We start from the raw sequence: 13,425 nt of genomic DNA on the forward strand, positions 1-13,425 counted from the left end.
ACAGCATTATTTGTATATGACACTGTGCAGTTTTCCCAGACAACTGCAGTCGGCCAATCATTTATACAACAAACAAACTCCCACGAGGCTAGCGTGACCCTTCTGATTGTACAGTGTACATTATGCCTCATTTATGTAGGCTAGGTCATTGTGGTTGGGTAGTTATTTTATCAGTAAGATTTTAGGTCAAAATGACTGTGTAAAGAAAAGTGTATATTTACAGATGATTTAACTTGTCATTATTTAAATGGCAGCACAGACTTTTATAATGTTTATAAAGATTTCTATTTCAAATAAATGCTGTTCTTTTGAATTTTCTATTAATTTTCTAAGTTTCTACATTGATAATAATCAGAATATTTTTTTTGAGTAGCAAATCAGCATATCAGAATGTTTTCTTTAGACTGGAGTAGTGATTTAGCTTTGCATCATGGGAATAAATTACATTTTACAGTATACTGAAATTGAAAAGTCATTTGAAATTGTAATAATATTTCACAATATTACTGTATGTTTAATCAAGTAAATGCAGCCAAGGTGAGTATAAGAGACTTCTCTCAAAAACATGAATAAATCTTACCAACCTCAAACATTTGAACGCTAGTGTGTGTCAGTGTATTGCTATAGTACGCTACAGTAATCATTCTGTGGGCTGGTTTTTGTTTTGTATGTTTGTAGCTACTGTGGCATCCATGATCCAGCATGTGTGGTTTACTGCAACACCAGCAAGAAATGGTTTTGCAATGGCCGGGGCAACACCTCTGGCAGGTGAGTCCACCAATTAGATTACGTTTGTGTTGTTAAATTCAATCCAAAGCATTGTTAACACTTAAAGGCTGATGTCTTATGTCACACTTGTCGTCTTTAGTCATATTGTGAACCATTTGGTGAGGGCCAAATGTAAGGAGGTGACGCTGCATAAGGACGGGCCGCTGGGAGAGACGGTTCTGGAGTGCTATAACTGCGGCTGCCGTAACGTCTTCCTTCTCGGCTTCATCCCGGCTAAAGCGGACTCTGTCGTGGTGCTTCTGTGCAGGTGAAGTTCTCCTCTCGTTTGCAAGCGGCTTCATTCTGATTCACAAACTGCTGTTTCTGTGGAAACAATCATCACAGGAGTTTATTATGACTGGGTTGAACCAAATCTAAATTGATGTCTTTTAGACATCAGGAAATAAAGGGAGTTTTAGTAATTGTTTTTTATAACAACAACAATACAATTAAAATATGCTCTTTCTAGCTGTGTCTTTATGGTATGTATACGACATCTGTAAGCTTTACAAGGTTACCTTAAAGGATTAGTTTACTTCAAAATGAAAATTCTTTCTTCTGCTGAACGCAAAGGAAGATATTTTGAAGAATCTCTGTTACCAAACAGTTGATTTTCCTACTTATTTTTTTTTCCTATTATGGAAGTCAATGGGGTCCAACTACCGACATTCTTCAAAATATCTTCTTTTTGCCTTCAGCATAAGAAAGAAATTCATACTGGTTTGAAACAACTTGAGGTTGAGTAAATGATGACAGAATTTTTATTTTGAAGTGAACTATTCCTTTAAGGCTATTAAACTGTGAACACTGAGTGTCTAAACTCTTTCATGTGTGAAGGTACATGCTTACTGAAAATGAAATGGAGGAAGTCCCTAATGTTGCTTGCATTTAAATGTGTACATAATGAAACTGGGCGTGAGTGTAAGAAACTTTGGCACTTTATGTGCCTCGTGTGCTAGCATAATTGCTTTTAATGTGCTAATGATAATGTAGATAAATGCACCAAAAAAAAAGAGGATTTTTATGAATTAAGTTTTATATCTTTTTAATCAATAGTTGTATACATAAATGCATAAATAAGAGCAGTGCATAAAACATTCTTTTCTGTTTTTTTCTAGAGATTGATTGCACTTCATGTTGACTGGTTGAATTTTTAAAAAATGTTTCATGTAAATTTAATCACACCACTTGAGGCTGTGAAACCACACAGTGGTTGTTGTTAAGTGCATGTTGTTAAGCGTGTGCTGTCGCTCCGTCTCATGGGTGTGTGTGTGTGTTTGTGTGGTTAGGCAGCCGTGCGCGAGTCAGAGCAGTCTGAAGGACATTAATTGGGACAGCTCTCAGTGGCAGCCGCTCATCCAGGACCGCTGCTTTCTGTCCTGGCTGGTGAAGATCCCGTCCGAGCAGGAGCAGCTGAGGGCCCGTCAGATCACGGCCCAGCAGATTAACAAACTCGAGGAGCTCTGGAAGGTACAGTGATTTACATCTTTCAAGGGATGCATCGAGATTTTGCATTTTGGGCGAAACAGAAAAAAGGTCGAAAATATGCTGATGTGTTCGGGATCAGGTTTCACTCTCGCGCAATATTTTTAGTAACTTCACGAACTGCCTTTTCCGCTCCATGTGTGCGCCGCGCTCTCCGTGCCGTGTGTGTGTGTGCTCGCCTGCTCAATGTTCCGCTCAATGTGTGCGCCGCGCTCTCTGTTCTGTGTGTGTGTGTGTGCGCGCCTGCTCTGCTTATGCACTGCGCGCTCTGCTCTGTCGCTCATGCCCCAAACTCTCTTCTCATGTACCGATCACGCTCACCGGAAAAGCAAAATCCACTCAAATAAAGTGCCGACATGAAATTTCTCTGTTTGCAATATCCCTACTGTGCTGTCACATGGTATAGCTGTGCTGGGCAACGCTGGTAAAATGACGCTACCCTCTCATTCACTGATCAGCTGCCTGATATATGCTCACATGCTCTGATAATAATAGTTTAAGACTGTACTTTAACTTGACATTGAGTCAAGACTTTTAAATCTGAGTCTATTGCATAGAACTGAATGAAGAATAATATATAGATGTATATTGATATTTAATATTTTAATATAGGGCTATTTTCTGTCCTTTGTGTTACTTTAAATAAAAGTGTGGTTATTTTATTGCCTTGTAGTTTTTAAAATTCAGATTCAGTAGAATTATTGCATTTAATTTAAAAGTCTAATAATACAATTATATTAAAAAAGTTATTTAAAATAAGAAACTAATCTTTTTTTTTTTTAAAGTCAGTTTCGGTTTTCGGCCGAGTGCATCCAGAAGTTTCGGTTTCGGCCCAGAAGTTTCGGTTTCGGCCCAGAATTTTCATTTTGTTGCATCCCTACATCTTTCTTATGGAGTGAAAACACTGCAACAATGCAGAACCGTAGTGCCGTTATGAGCATCCTAATCTTGTATCATGTTTGTAGGAAAACCCAACAGCGACCCTGGAAGATCTGGAGAAACCTGGAGTGGATGAGGAACCCCAGCACGTTCTGCTACGCTACGAAGATGCCTATCAGTACCAGAATATTTTTGGGCCGCTGGTCAAACTAGAGGCTGACTACGACAAGAAACTCAAAGAGTCCCAAGTATGAAAACCTTTCTGCTCTTCAACTCTATTCCTGTGTAGGGATGTCCTGAGCCGATCTCAAGGATCGGTATAAGCATTTTTTTTTTTAACTGAACGGTATCAGCTATCTTTACCCTGATCCTTTTAGCTGTCTGTAAATTTTCTGTTTGGCGGTATGGACCTTCAAGTAGGTTTGCCAACCGTCATTAAAAGGAAAAGAAGCTGCTCAAATGTGCATGCGTTAGGCTCGAGAACCAATGAGGTCTGTTCTAGCGAGTCACGCGCATGTTTGAGCTTCCGTGTTTAGCGTCTTTATTAATCTGCACTTTTGTAACGAATCTCTCGAAAGTCATTTATTTACTGTTAATGACTATCTGAGACGTCATTGCCTTGACACGTTGCCATGGGTTGAGTCTTGATGCGGATTTGATTGACAGACTGGCATTCAGTCCTTTTCATTTTCTGTTTGGTTAACTTTCTGAGTGAACTCGGGAGCGCAGCCGTGCCCATCCATTTTTTCAGCTCTGTTAGTTCTCGAGGTATTTTTCCATTCATTTTCTTTAGACATTTAAAAAAAAAATCAATAAATAGTTCTAACGCCATGAACAAAATCAACCAACTCTGAGATTAATCTTTAAATTGTTTGAAATGTGTTTGAAATACAAGTGTCAAGTGAAAATCAAAACAAAGACAAATGCGCAGGATGTAATTAGCATCTGTGAATGATTTAATCAAATCCACAATAGGGCTGTCACTTTTTATTCGATATGCGACTATGCATTCGAACATGACGTGAAATATCCGTAATCGAACTATAAATGAACTATTCGGTTTTTAAAGTGCCATGTTTAGCGCATTTTTTATAGTCTATGATTAGATCGAATAATAGCCAATAGCCCCACCCTGTTATGAAAATGGAAGATAACGCACAGAACGGCCAGCCTGAGCGGACAATTACGACTCCAACTCATCTAAAAAGTAGTGTCTGGAAATATTTTGGTTTCTACGCCGTAGATGGTAAAGTAACCGTTAAAGATAAGGTAGATTGCCGAATTTGCAAAAAAACGGTTTATTTGCGCATCCTCGAGATCCAATCTTCGCGCTCACCTGTCAAGTTACCATCCAAATGAGGCCGTGGAGTCAGAAACACAGCGTGGCCAGGCGTCCAACATCGTATGACTGCATACTTTCCTGCACACTTTCCTGCACAACCGGTCGGCACCTTTTTTTCCATGTAACGTTAGCCTAATTTTGTGATTGGCTATAGTGGCACTTCATATAGACCAATTATAGGTTTGTAAACATCCGGGATGCGTGCGGATCGTGGTTGCAGAAAGATCCGTTTAACAGCTGATCATTACACGGATACGGTTAAGAATAATACTAATAGCTCGATTTAAAACATTTTTTATATATATTTGAGTTTATATTTAATTTTCGGAATGTTCTCCGCGTATTTTTTTACCACTTTTGGTCCCGACATGCGCAGTAGAACCTGTGTGACGTAGGGTGATAATTCCCCTATAGATTAAGTTGATAACCTGCTGTTTCAAACATTAAACGGATACTCCACTTTTTTTGGAAATAGGCTCATTTTACATCTCCCCCAGAGTTAAACAGTTGAGTTTTACCGTTTTCGAATCCATTCAGCCGATCTCCGGGTCTGGCGGTACCACTTTTAGCATAGCTTAGCATAGATCATTGAATCGGACAGGACCATTAGCATCTCTCTCAAAAAAATGACCAAAGGGTTTTGATATTTTTCCTATTTAAAACTTGACTCTTCTGTAGGGCACTGTGTCATATCATTACGCCTGCTGGACTCATGGTACGGCAGCAAAGTTTCTTGATTATTACGCAGGAATGGGAGTATAGTTCCTAGCCATATCAGCCTAGAAAATCGCAACTTTACATTTTCCGTCGGTCTTGGTACACGATGTAACTACAGAAGAGTCAAGTTTTAAATAGGAAAAATATCGAAACTCTTTGGTCATTTTTTATTGAGAGAGATGCTAACTGTCCTGGCCGATTCAATGATCTATGCTAAGCTATGCTAAAAGTGGTACCGCCAGACCCGGAGTTCGGCTGAATGGATTCGAAAACGGTAAAACTGAACTGTTTAACTCTGGGGGAGTTGTAAAATGAGCCTATTTCCAAAAAAAGTAGAGTATCCCTTTAAGGCAAATGTAGATAATCGAATATATTCCAATACATTGCTTGATATTTGATACCCGTTCGAATTATATTTTTCTCAAAAGTGACAGCCCTAATCCACAATAAGGATGCAATTTAAAATTATTGACCAAACTTGTCTCTTAAGTGTGTAATATGATGTGTTGGAGGTTATTGCAATTAAAATTGAATTTTGGTGCAGGTATTGCGCATAATTTTACTCATTCCCGCAGATTTCTGTCTTTATAAGGTTGTCATTCATTAAGGTTGTAATTCATTTAGCTTGTTGGTTGAATGAGCAAATTAATCCACACAGATTATCAGATCAAATCAGTAATTCGAAAACTCTGTTTAACGTAATTTCGCAAACAGCCAGAGTGATTTAGCGCCAGCGCATCTTCGCTCTCTCTTTCAAAATGAGCACATGGCTTCACATCACCTCATCATCTGTACAAGCGAGCTGCACGCTGCGTTAAAATACTTTGCCCAATCGAGCCTGTTGCGTCGTTACTAAACTTTTATCATATGCATGACTTTTAAAGCATTCGACCATAGAGGTCGACCGATAGTGGATTTTACCGATAACCGATATTTAGGTTTGACTGTACATGCCGATAACTGATTATTCAACTCATATTTTTTTAATGGATATTGGGATTAAAAACTAACATAACACTCCAAGTAAAACAGTGCTGAACTGAAATGTGCTAAATGAAATAAATATATAAATATGAATATGTTAAAATGAGAAGTTCTATAGAATGAACTCTAAACATTAAAATGTTACTGGTCAAATGTGTTTCTTTAGCTATAACCTAGAAACATAGCCTATGTCACGCTCTCGCTCTGTATAATGCCAGCAGTCTCTTCTCAGCGCTCTCATGCTGTGTAATGACCGCGCACACTTCTCAGCCGATCCAGCAACGGACGCAACCCGGAAAAACTATCGGTGTGGATTTTTGCCGACAACGATAGTTCCACCGATCAACTATCGGTACCGATATATCGGCAAAAGCGATGAATCGGTCGACCTCTATTCTGTAGTACTCGCACGATCTCTGAGAGATACCCTAGAGCACACACACATAAAGCTAAACTAGAGATGCACCGATTGATCGACTGGTGATCGGAATTGGCCGATTTTCACGTGATCGGCCGTGACCGGCGACCGGCCAATCAGTCTGACAAATGCAGATGTTATGCCGGTCAAATGCACTCGGGCGCCGCATGATTAACATCGCGCAACATCAGCATCACACGTGCACACGGAACACACATGTAGGAAACCTCGTGAATTACGTCCGTTCAGACCGCAAACGCGTATTTTTTTTCGCCGTGCATGTTAATCAATGAGTGCATTCACAACGGGAGCAGAGCAGCGCGTGAGCGTCAAGCAGGAGCGTCGCGAGCAGTGAAGCGTGTGTTTCGGCGCCGAGTCTATTTGCTGCACTGCTCACGCTCAATTAAAGGGAAAGCACACATTTGATGGACAAAATAGCTTAAATAGGGTTTCACAAAAAAGTGCCCAAAATGCACAGAATTTGCGTGTTTTAACAATAACTTGAGTAGGCTATGTCAGAAAAGAAAACGAAGACTAATATTTATAGAAAATGTACCCATTTAAACTTGTTTTATGATTCAGTTTGTACAAGTGATTGCAATAGGCCTGTGTGTGTGCTTTGAGAAATATCTTTATACTGCAAGGCTATATTTATTTAATTTATTTATATATTATTTTATTGCCATTCCCTGTTTTCATACAGACGTTTAGTTTGCTAAATACATATATATAAAAAATGATTGGATATTGAATGTGAAAAGGAAATGGTTCTTCCATAACACTGCACTTTAGATGTGTGTGAATTACCCACACCTGGAGTAATTTATATAGTTCTATTTTATAGCGTTTATCTGTTCAAAAAAATATGTACTATGCAAACTGTAAAATGTTCTATTACAGAAAAGATATAAAATAAATATTTGTGTGTGCTGTAAAGTGGTTAGAAAAAATGAAATCGGTATCGGCAGGTCAAACTTAATGAAAAATCGGAAATCGGAATCGCCCCAGAAAATTGTAATCGGTGCATCTCTAAGCTAAACTGAGTGCTTTTTCGTGGCTTATTGCGCTTAAAAGGTCAGAAACGCACAAAATGATGTCAAAAGGCCAGTCTTGGCAAGTATTCACATAAACGCAGTCGGTGGTGTCTTAAGTGATATTGAATCCGTGCATTAGCTCTTAAAGTGACAGCAGCCTAATATACCTGCTGCTGTCTGTGTCATTAATGTCAATCAAAGAACAAAAGATAGCGAGAAGAATTAATCTGTACTCATACAATGAAATAATTTCAACTATACATGAACGAACTACAATTTCTGTAGTATTCCTGTACCTGAATACTGTTATACCTTCCTGAAAACCTTAAAGAACTCTTTATTTAATTTGTAATGTTATTTTATTGTATTTATTTGTGCTTCTGCTTGTAATTTATGTATTGGTTCTTGTTTATTTTGTAAATTAAATTCAAGGTTGAAATCAAGCTTCCTCGTAAACTGGTTCCCAACAAAATTACCCCATTGTAAAAACAGAAATGCAAAGTGAGCATACATTTAGGGGCTAGAAATGTAGTTTATAATAAAATAAAACTAGTTGATAAAATTAATAACTTTAATGTAATTGAATAGTACATCCTCCATAACGTAATCGATATGTACGTCTCGTACGGTCTGTAAACTCTTGCGTTAACAAGGCAATGACTGACGCATTTGTATTACATTCCAAAGAGCTCCAATATCAGCCCCACAGTTGAAAACGAAACCATATCCGTACCAGCTGGGCCGGATCGGCACGGAACGGAACGGTTAAGCAACAAGAACGGTTGGCCCGACGGTGGAAAAGCGGCTCATGATTTCCGTTTCTGTGATAGCGGTGCCGACAGTGTTTGGATGATTTCTGTTAAGTATTAGTATTAATTCAGTATACATGATTTTATTTTTTCATAAAAAATTAAGCTGAAATCACACTGATTTGTGGTAGAGCTGCACGATTCTGGATGAACTGTGAATCGTGATTCTCTTTACGGATGATTCTGAACAGACAACTAAACAAAATAACATTTACTTGAGTTTCTGACAAACTATTTTCACTATCAAACTATTTAAAAGTGGTTAATTAAATGAATTATATATAAAAAAAAATAAAAAACGGGTTGAATGAATGATTCAATGACTCCCTCATATACTATTTGCTTTACTTGTTTTATTACTGGATGATTCAGCGTTTTTTGAACAAATCTCTTGAATGAATGAACCAATGACAAATACATTACTAACAGTCACTTGCCGCCACCTACTGGTGTAACCTACTCAGTGTAATCGACGCAATCGCGCAGAGTTGCTTTTGAAAGGGGATTTACTCTATCATGATCGCTACTGTAGACATCAGTGTTTTGTTTTTTTTAAATCAATTTTTATCTTCTTCTGTGATAATTTGAATATTTGCAACAGAGAAATAACGAAACTGTGTGGTTGAAAAGACTGTTTGTGAAGCTGTTTCATAAATGATCCAGATATTTTGGGTCTGCCAGATCTGAATATTCCGATGTGATTTTGTCAAAGTTTGTTTAATAGACACAGAATCTTTTAGCGATTAATCGTGCAGCTCTAATTGGTGACTTGTGCAGAAGCATATATCATCTCTTTACATCCGAGTTCATATGTATGTCTTGAAACGTTATACATCATTGCGTTATTGCACATTATTGCCCCCCCAAAAAATATTATGTTGAGAAAATGGATGGGATTTTTATTTCTGAAACAAGAATATTGCACTTTTTTTGCAAGAAAAAACGACGTTCAGATGTTTTTGGGTGATCTTTCCTTGTACGTGTGTTTCTTTTCTTTTTGATAAAGAGAGGTGGAATAAATCATATGTGTTTAAATGTTTTTTTATTCTGCTGCTAATGTCTTCTCTTTGCTTTTCTCCTGTCTTTTTACTGCAGACTCAAGACAATATAACTGTGAGGTGGGATTTGGGACTGAATAAAAAGCGGATAGCTTATTTCACTCTGCCCAAGACGGATTCAGGTGGTAATATTCACTTTCAACATCTTCTGTGTCTACCAGTGGTTCATATCCATCCCATCCCTAACACCGTGTCCCATGCATCCCTCATCGATGTGTGCACGGACATGTCTGCCCGAGTGTGTGTGTGTGCGCGCCCGCGTGCATGTGTGTTTGTGTTGCTGTAGTGTGTATGTGATGGATATATAGCTCTATTATATCGTTATTAGAACATAAATCCAGAAGATGTGGTTTATCTGACAGTGTTTTCTCTGTGGTGGTGATTTTCATCAGACATGCGACTGATGCAAGGAGACGAGATCTGTCTGCGCTATAAAGGAGACTTGGCTCCTCTCTGGAAAGGAATCGGACATGTCATCAAAGTCCCGGACAGCATCCTTTCAACAATGATTATCCAACTGGCTGCTGCACAATGACAACTATTATTATCAACTTCTATTGTGTTTTTATAATGTCCTTAGGCACACATTGCTCATACTTATATTTACATTTATGCCTTTTGGCAGACGCTTTTATTCAAAGAGACATGCATTGCATTTCAAGGTACACATTTACATTCTTATCAGTTCTGGCTTTCCCCTGGGAGTCAAACCCATGACCGTGGCGTTGCAAGCGCCAACGCTCTACTGTTTGAGCTACAGGAAAGCCTCAAATCATTAACTTAGGATGAATGATTTGATAAGCAACCACCCAGAGCACCCTATCAACTGCATGGGGTGTAATTTTTTAATGTATCAGGTTTTGGTGAAATGCTGGCAATGGAGTCCATTACGAATTTCCGTATCAGGGACAGTAAAGTATATTTCATAGCAGCATAATTGAAACCACTCAGTAAATTCTAACAACTGCATAGCAAAATTCTCACAACATGCTGACATTGTGACAGTTTTGCAAACACCTAACACTTTATATCAGCAAAAAAATCACTGTTTCATCACACAAGTACAAAAGTATCATACGGTTGACTCCTTAACCGAGATTCTGTCAGATTATGGAGATGAGATTGCCATCGAGCTTCGCAGCAGTGCAGGTGCACCTGTGGAGGTGCCGCACAACTTCCAGGTTGACTTCGTCTGGAAGTCGACATCTTTTGACCGGTTAGTCCCACTATCACGTTTTAATACTTTCACCAATTCGTTAAATCGTTTTGTTGCATTTATACGGTGCATATTTGCTGCCTGCATGTCGATCCAAACCGGTGTGTTTTTTCTTTTATGTAGATAGCAAATGAACTGGTTTTATCCATGCATGAGTTATTTAAGTGGCATTGAGATACTATTTTAATTTATATTTTTAATTAGTTTAAATTTGTATAATTTCCATTTTTATTTTCGTTTTATAGTTAAAGTCGGTTTAATTTTTTAAAAATGTGTCTATAAAGTTTAGTCATTTTATTTGTTACTTTAGTACATCAAGTTTTTATTTATTTATTTTTTATTTTATTTTTGTTTGAGTTTAGTTAACTATAATTAATAACATAGTAATAATAATCAAATTTATTTATATAGCACTTCTCAGGTGTAAAATGCAGTTCAAAGTGCTTTACATAAAAATGATATAGCCACAGCAACATCACATTCAATAAAAACGTGCATCAAACTTTAAAAAAATTAAATGCAACACAGTATAAAAGACTAAAAAATATGAAGTACAAATATAAAAGTAATCAGCTACAACACATCTAATAGAAAATGCTCAAACATAGGAGATGATTTATTATATGCATAATAAGCATATAATAAGTCAGTAATTCAATGCCACAATGTAATTCAAAGATACATTTTTTACTTTCTTTTAAAAATACTGAGTGTTCTAGCTTCCCTAATATCTAGTACTCAGGATTTTTAAAAGAAAGTTAAAAATGTATCTTTTTTTTACTTTGGCATTTAATTACTTAATATCTAGAACACTCAGTATTTTATAATACTATAATAACCCTGGCATGCGATTACAATACATGGAGACTCAAGCTTTCTGTCCAAAAGATCATAAGTGATTGCCAAATGCAATTTTAGTCTTACGGACTCCTTGTATGATACTTTTATTAGCTTATAAGCTTGATACCTTCAGTCCTGATTATTTGTAATTGTATGTGGGAAAACAGTTTAATTTTCAGATGAACTATTACTTGAAGTGGTCTAATGATCTGTGAACCTAGTGGATGTGAAGTTGAGCTTTTTGTTTATCAATGTCATGCAGAATGCAGAGCGCCCTGAAGACGTTTGCTGTGGATGAGACCTCTGTGTCTGGCTACATCTACCACAAGCTGCTGGGTCATGAGGTGGAGGACGTTATCATCAAATGCCAGCTTCCCAAACGCTTCACTGCGCAGGGCCTGCCAGACCTCAACCACTCGCAGGTACAGAGCTTCCCAAACTCCCCTTCACCTCATTCGACCCTTTGACTACAAGCTTCTGAAACTCCAGTTGTTTATATATGTTAAAATTCACATACCTATAGACTAAACACGTAATATCCACACCGTCACCGTTTAGGCCAGGGATAGGCAACTCCGGCCCTGGAGGGCCGCTGTCCTGCAGAGTTTAGCTCCAACCCTAATTAAACACACCTGAACAAGGCATTCAATGTTTTCAGGATTACTAGATGGATACAGGCAGGTGAGTTTAATCAGGGCTGAAGCTAAACTCTGCAGGACAGCGGCCCTCCAGGACCGGAGTTGCCTATCCCTGGTTTAGGCCGTGTGTCCACCAAAGTGTTTTTTCATGTTGCTGGCGTATTTTTCCAATTGTTTATAATTTGAGTGCCTGGTGTTTTTTACTGGTCGCCGAAAGTTGAAGAATGTTCAACTTTGGGTAAAACGCAGCACTCATCACTGTCAACCCAACCGTCCAATCACAGTGGAGGAGGGGCGGGACTAATACCACACCGACCAACCGCCACATTCTGCTTGTACAACGTCAACAGATGACAACAAGCAGCATAATAACGGAACAAAATAATTTAAAACATGAGCCAGAGAAAATACGATACATTGTATCGACATTTTAATATAGAATCAACACAGAAACAAAATATGTGTGAAATGAGATACTAGTAACACTTTCGCAGATATTCCGTATCATAACAAGCAAAGCGTCTCAACTGAAAAGTCGCCCATAGCTAGCCTAGCGTTTTCAGCAGAGCGGACACGCGGCCTTATTCACGTTTTTTTAAGTTTACACGGAGATGATTATGTTTTTCTACATTTTTCAAAACTTGAACCTTGGAACCTAATTCAGAATTTGCGTTCTCGAGCCGCCAAACACCGTTGTCGTGCAAATGAACGGCCAGAACACATTAAAAGTTTTCTGCTTTCAGTAAAACCGGTTTCGTGTTAGCGGCCCCTAAGTTAATAACTAATGATCTTCGCAACGGAAGTGAATCAATCAAAAACTAACTTTATCTGGACAGTAACTTAATTCTAGATCTGCTGTAAAGCCAAAACAATCTGTTAGTTTAATTTCCTATGATCACTGTAAAGTTGCTTTGAAAGATCTATATTGTTAAAAGCGCTGTGTAAATGAAGGTGACTTGACTTCTGAAACTCATTGACTCACTGTCACAATCTAGGTTTATGCAGTGAAGACGGTCCTGCAGCGACCCCTCAGTCTGATCCAGGGCCCTCCAGGGACCGGCAAGACCGTCACCTCTGCCACTATTGTCTACCATCTGGCCAGACAGGGCAACGGGTAAGACACGTCCTCTCGTGGTACTAGTAGACATAAATGCCACCGTGTATTTCCAGTGTGCTGTACAATTTCAACATGAAATGGGAGTTAATTTGGATAATACTAGGGCTGGAAATAATCTAT

The 13,425-nt window shown here is 38.3% G+C and overlaps 1 protein-coding gene across 1 annotated transcript in view; it reads left to right on the forward strand.

Annotated features, from left to right (window-relative positions):
- Positions 1-13,425, forward strand: part of upf1 (UPF1 RNA helicase and ATPase) — a 33,495-nt gene that overhangs the window by 2,706 nt on the left and 17,364 nt on the right. Inside the window, exons 3-11 of the mRNA XM_082172980.1 lie at positions 679-768; positions 869-1,036; positions 2,058-2,238; positions 3,219-3,380; positions 9,532-9,619; positions 9,887-9,985; positions 10,602-10,710; positions 11,813-11,972; positions 13,184-13,302. Of these exons, the coding sequence (XP_082029106.1) occupies positions 679-768; positions 869-1,036; positions 2,058-2,238; positions 3,219-3,380; positions 9,532-9,619; positions 9,887-9,985; positions 10,602-10,710; positions 11,813-11,972; positions 13,184-13,302 (1,176 nt within the window). The remainder of the gene's footprint in view (positions 1-678; positions 769-868; positions 1,037-2,057; positions 2,239-3,218; positions 3,381-9,531; positions 9,620-9,886; positions 9,986-10,601; positions 10,711-11,812; positions 11,973-13,183; positions 13,303-13,425) is intronic.

The sequence above is a fragment of the Leuciscus leuciscus genome, assembly GCF_965113295.1.
Source record: "Leuciscus leuciscus genome assembly, chromosome: 6".
NCBI classification, from domain to species: domain Eukaryota; kingdom Metazoa; phylum Chordata; class Actinopteri; order Cypriniformes; family Leuciscidae; genus Leuciscus; species Leuciscus leuciscus.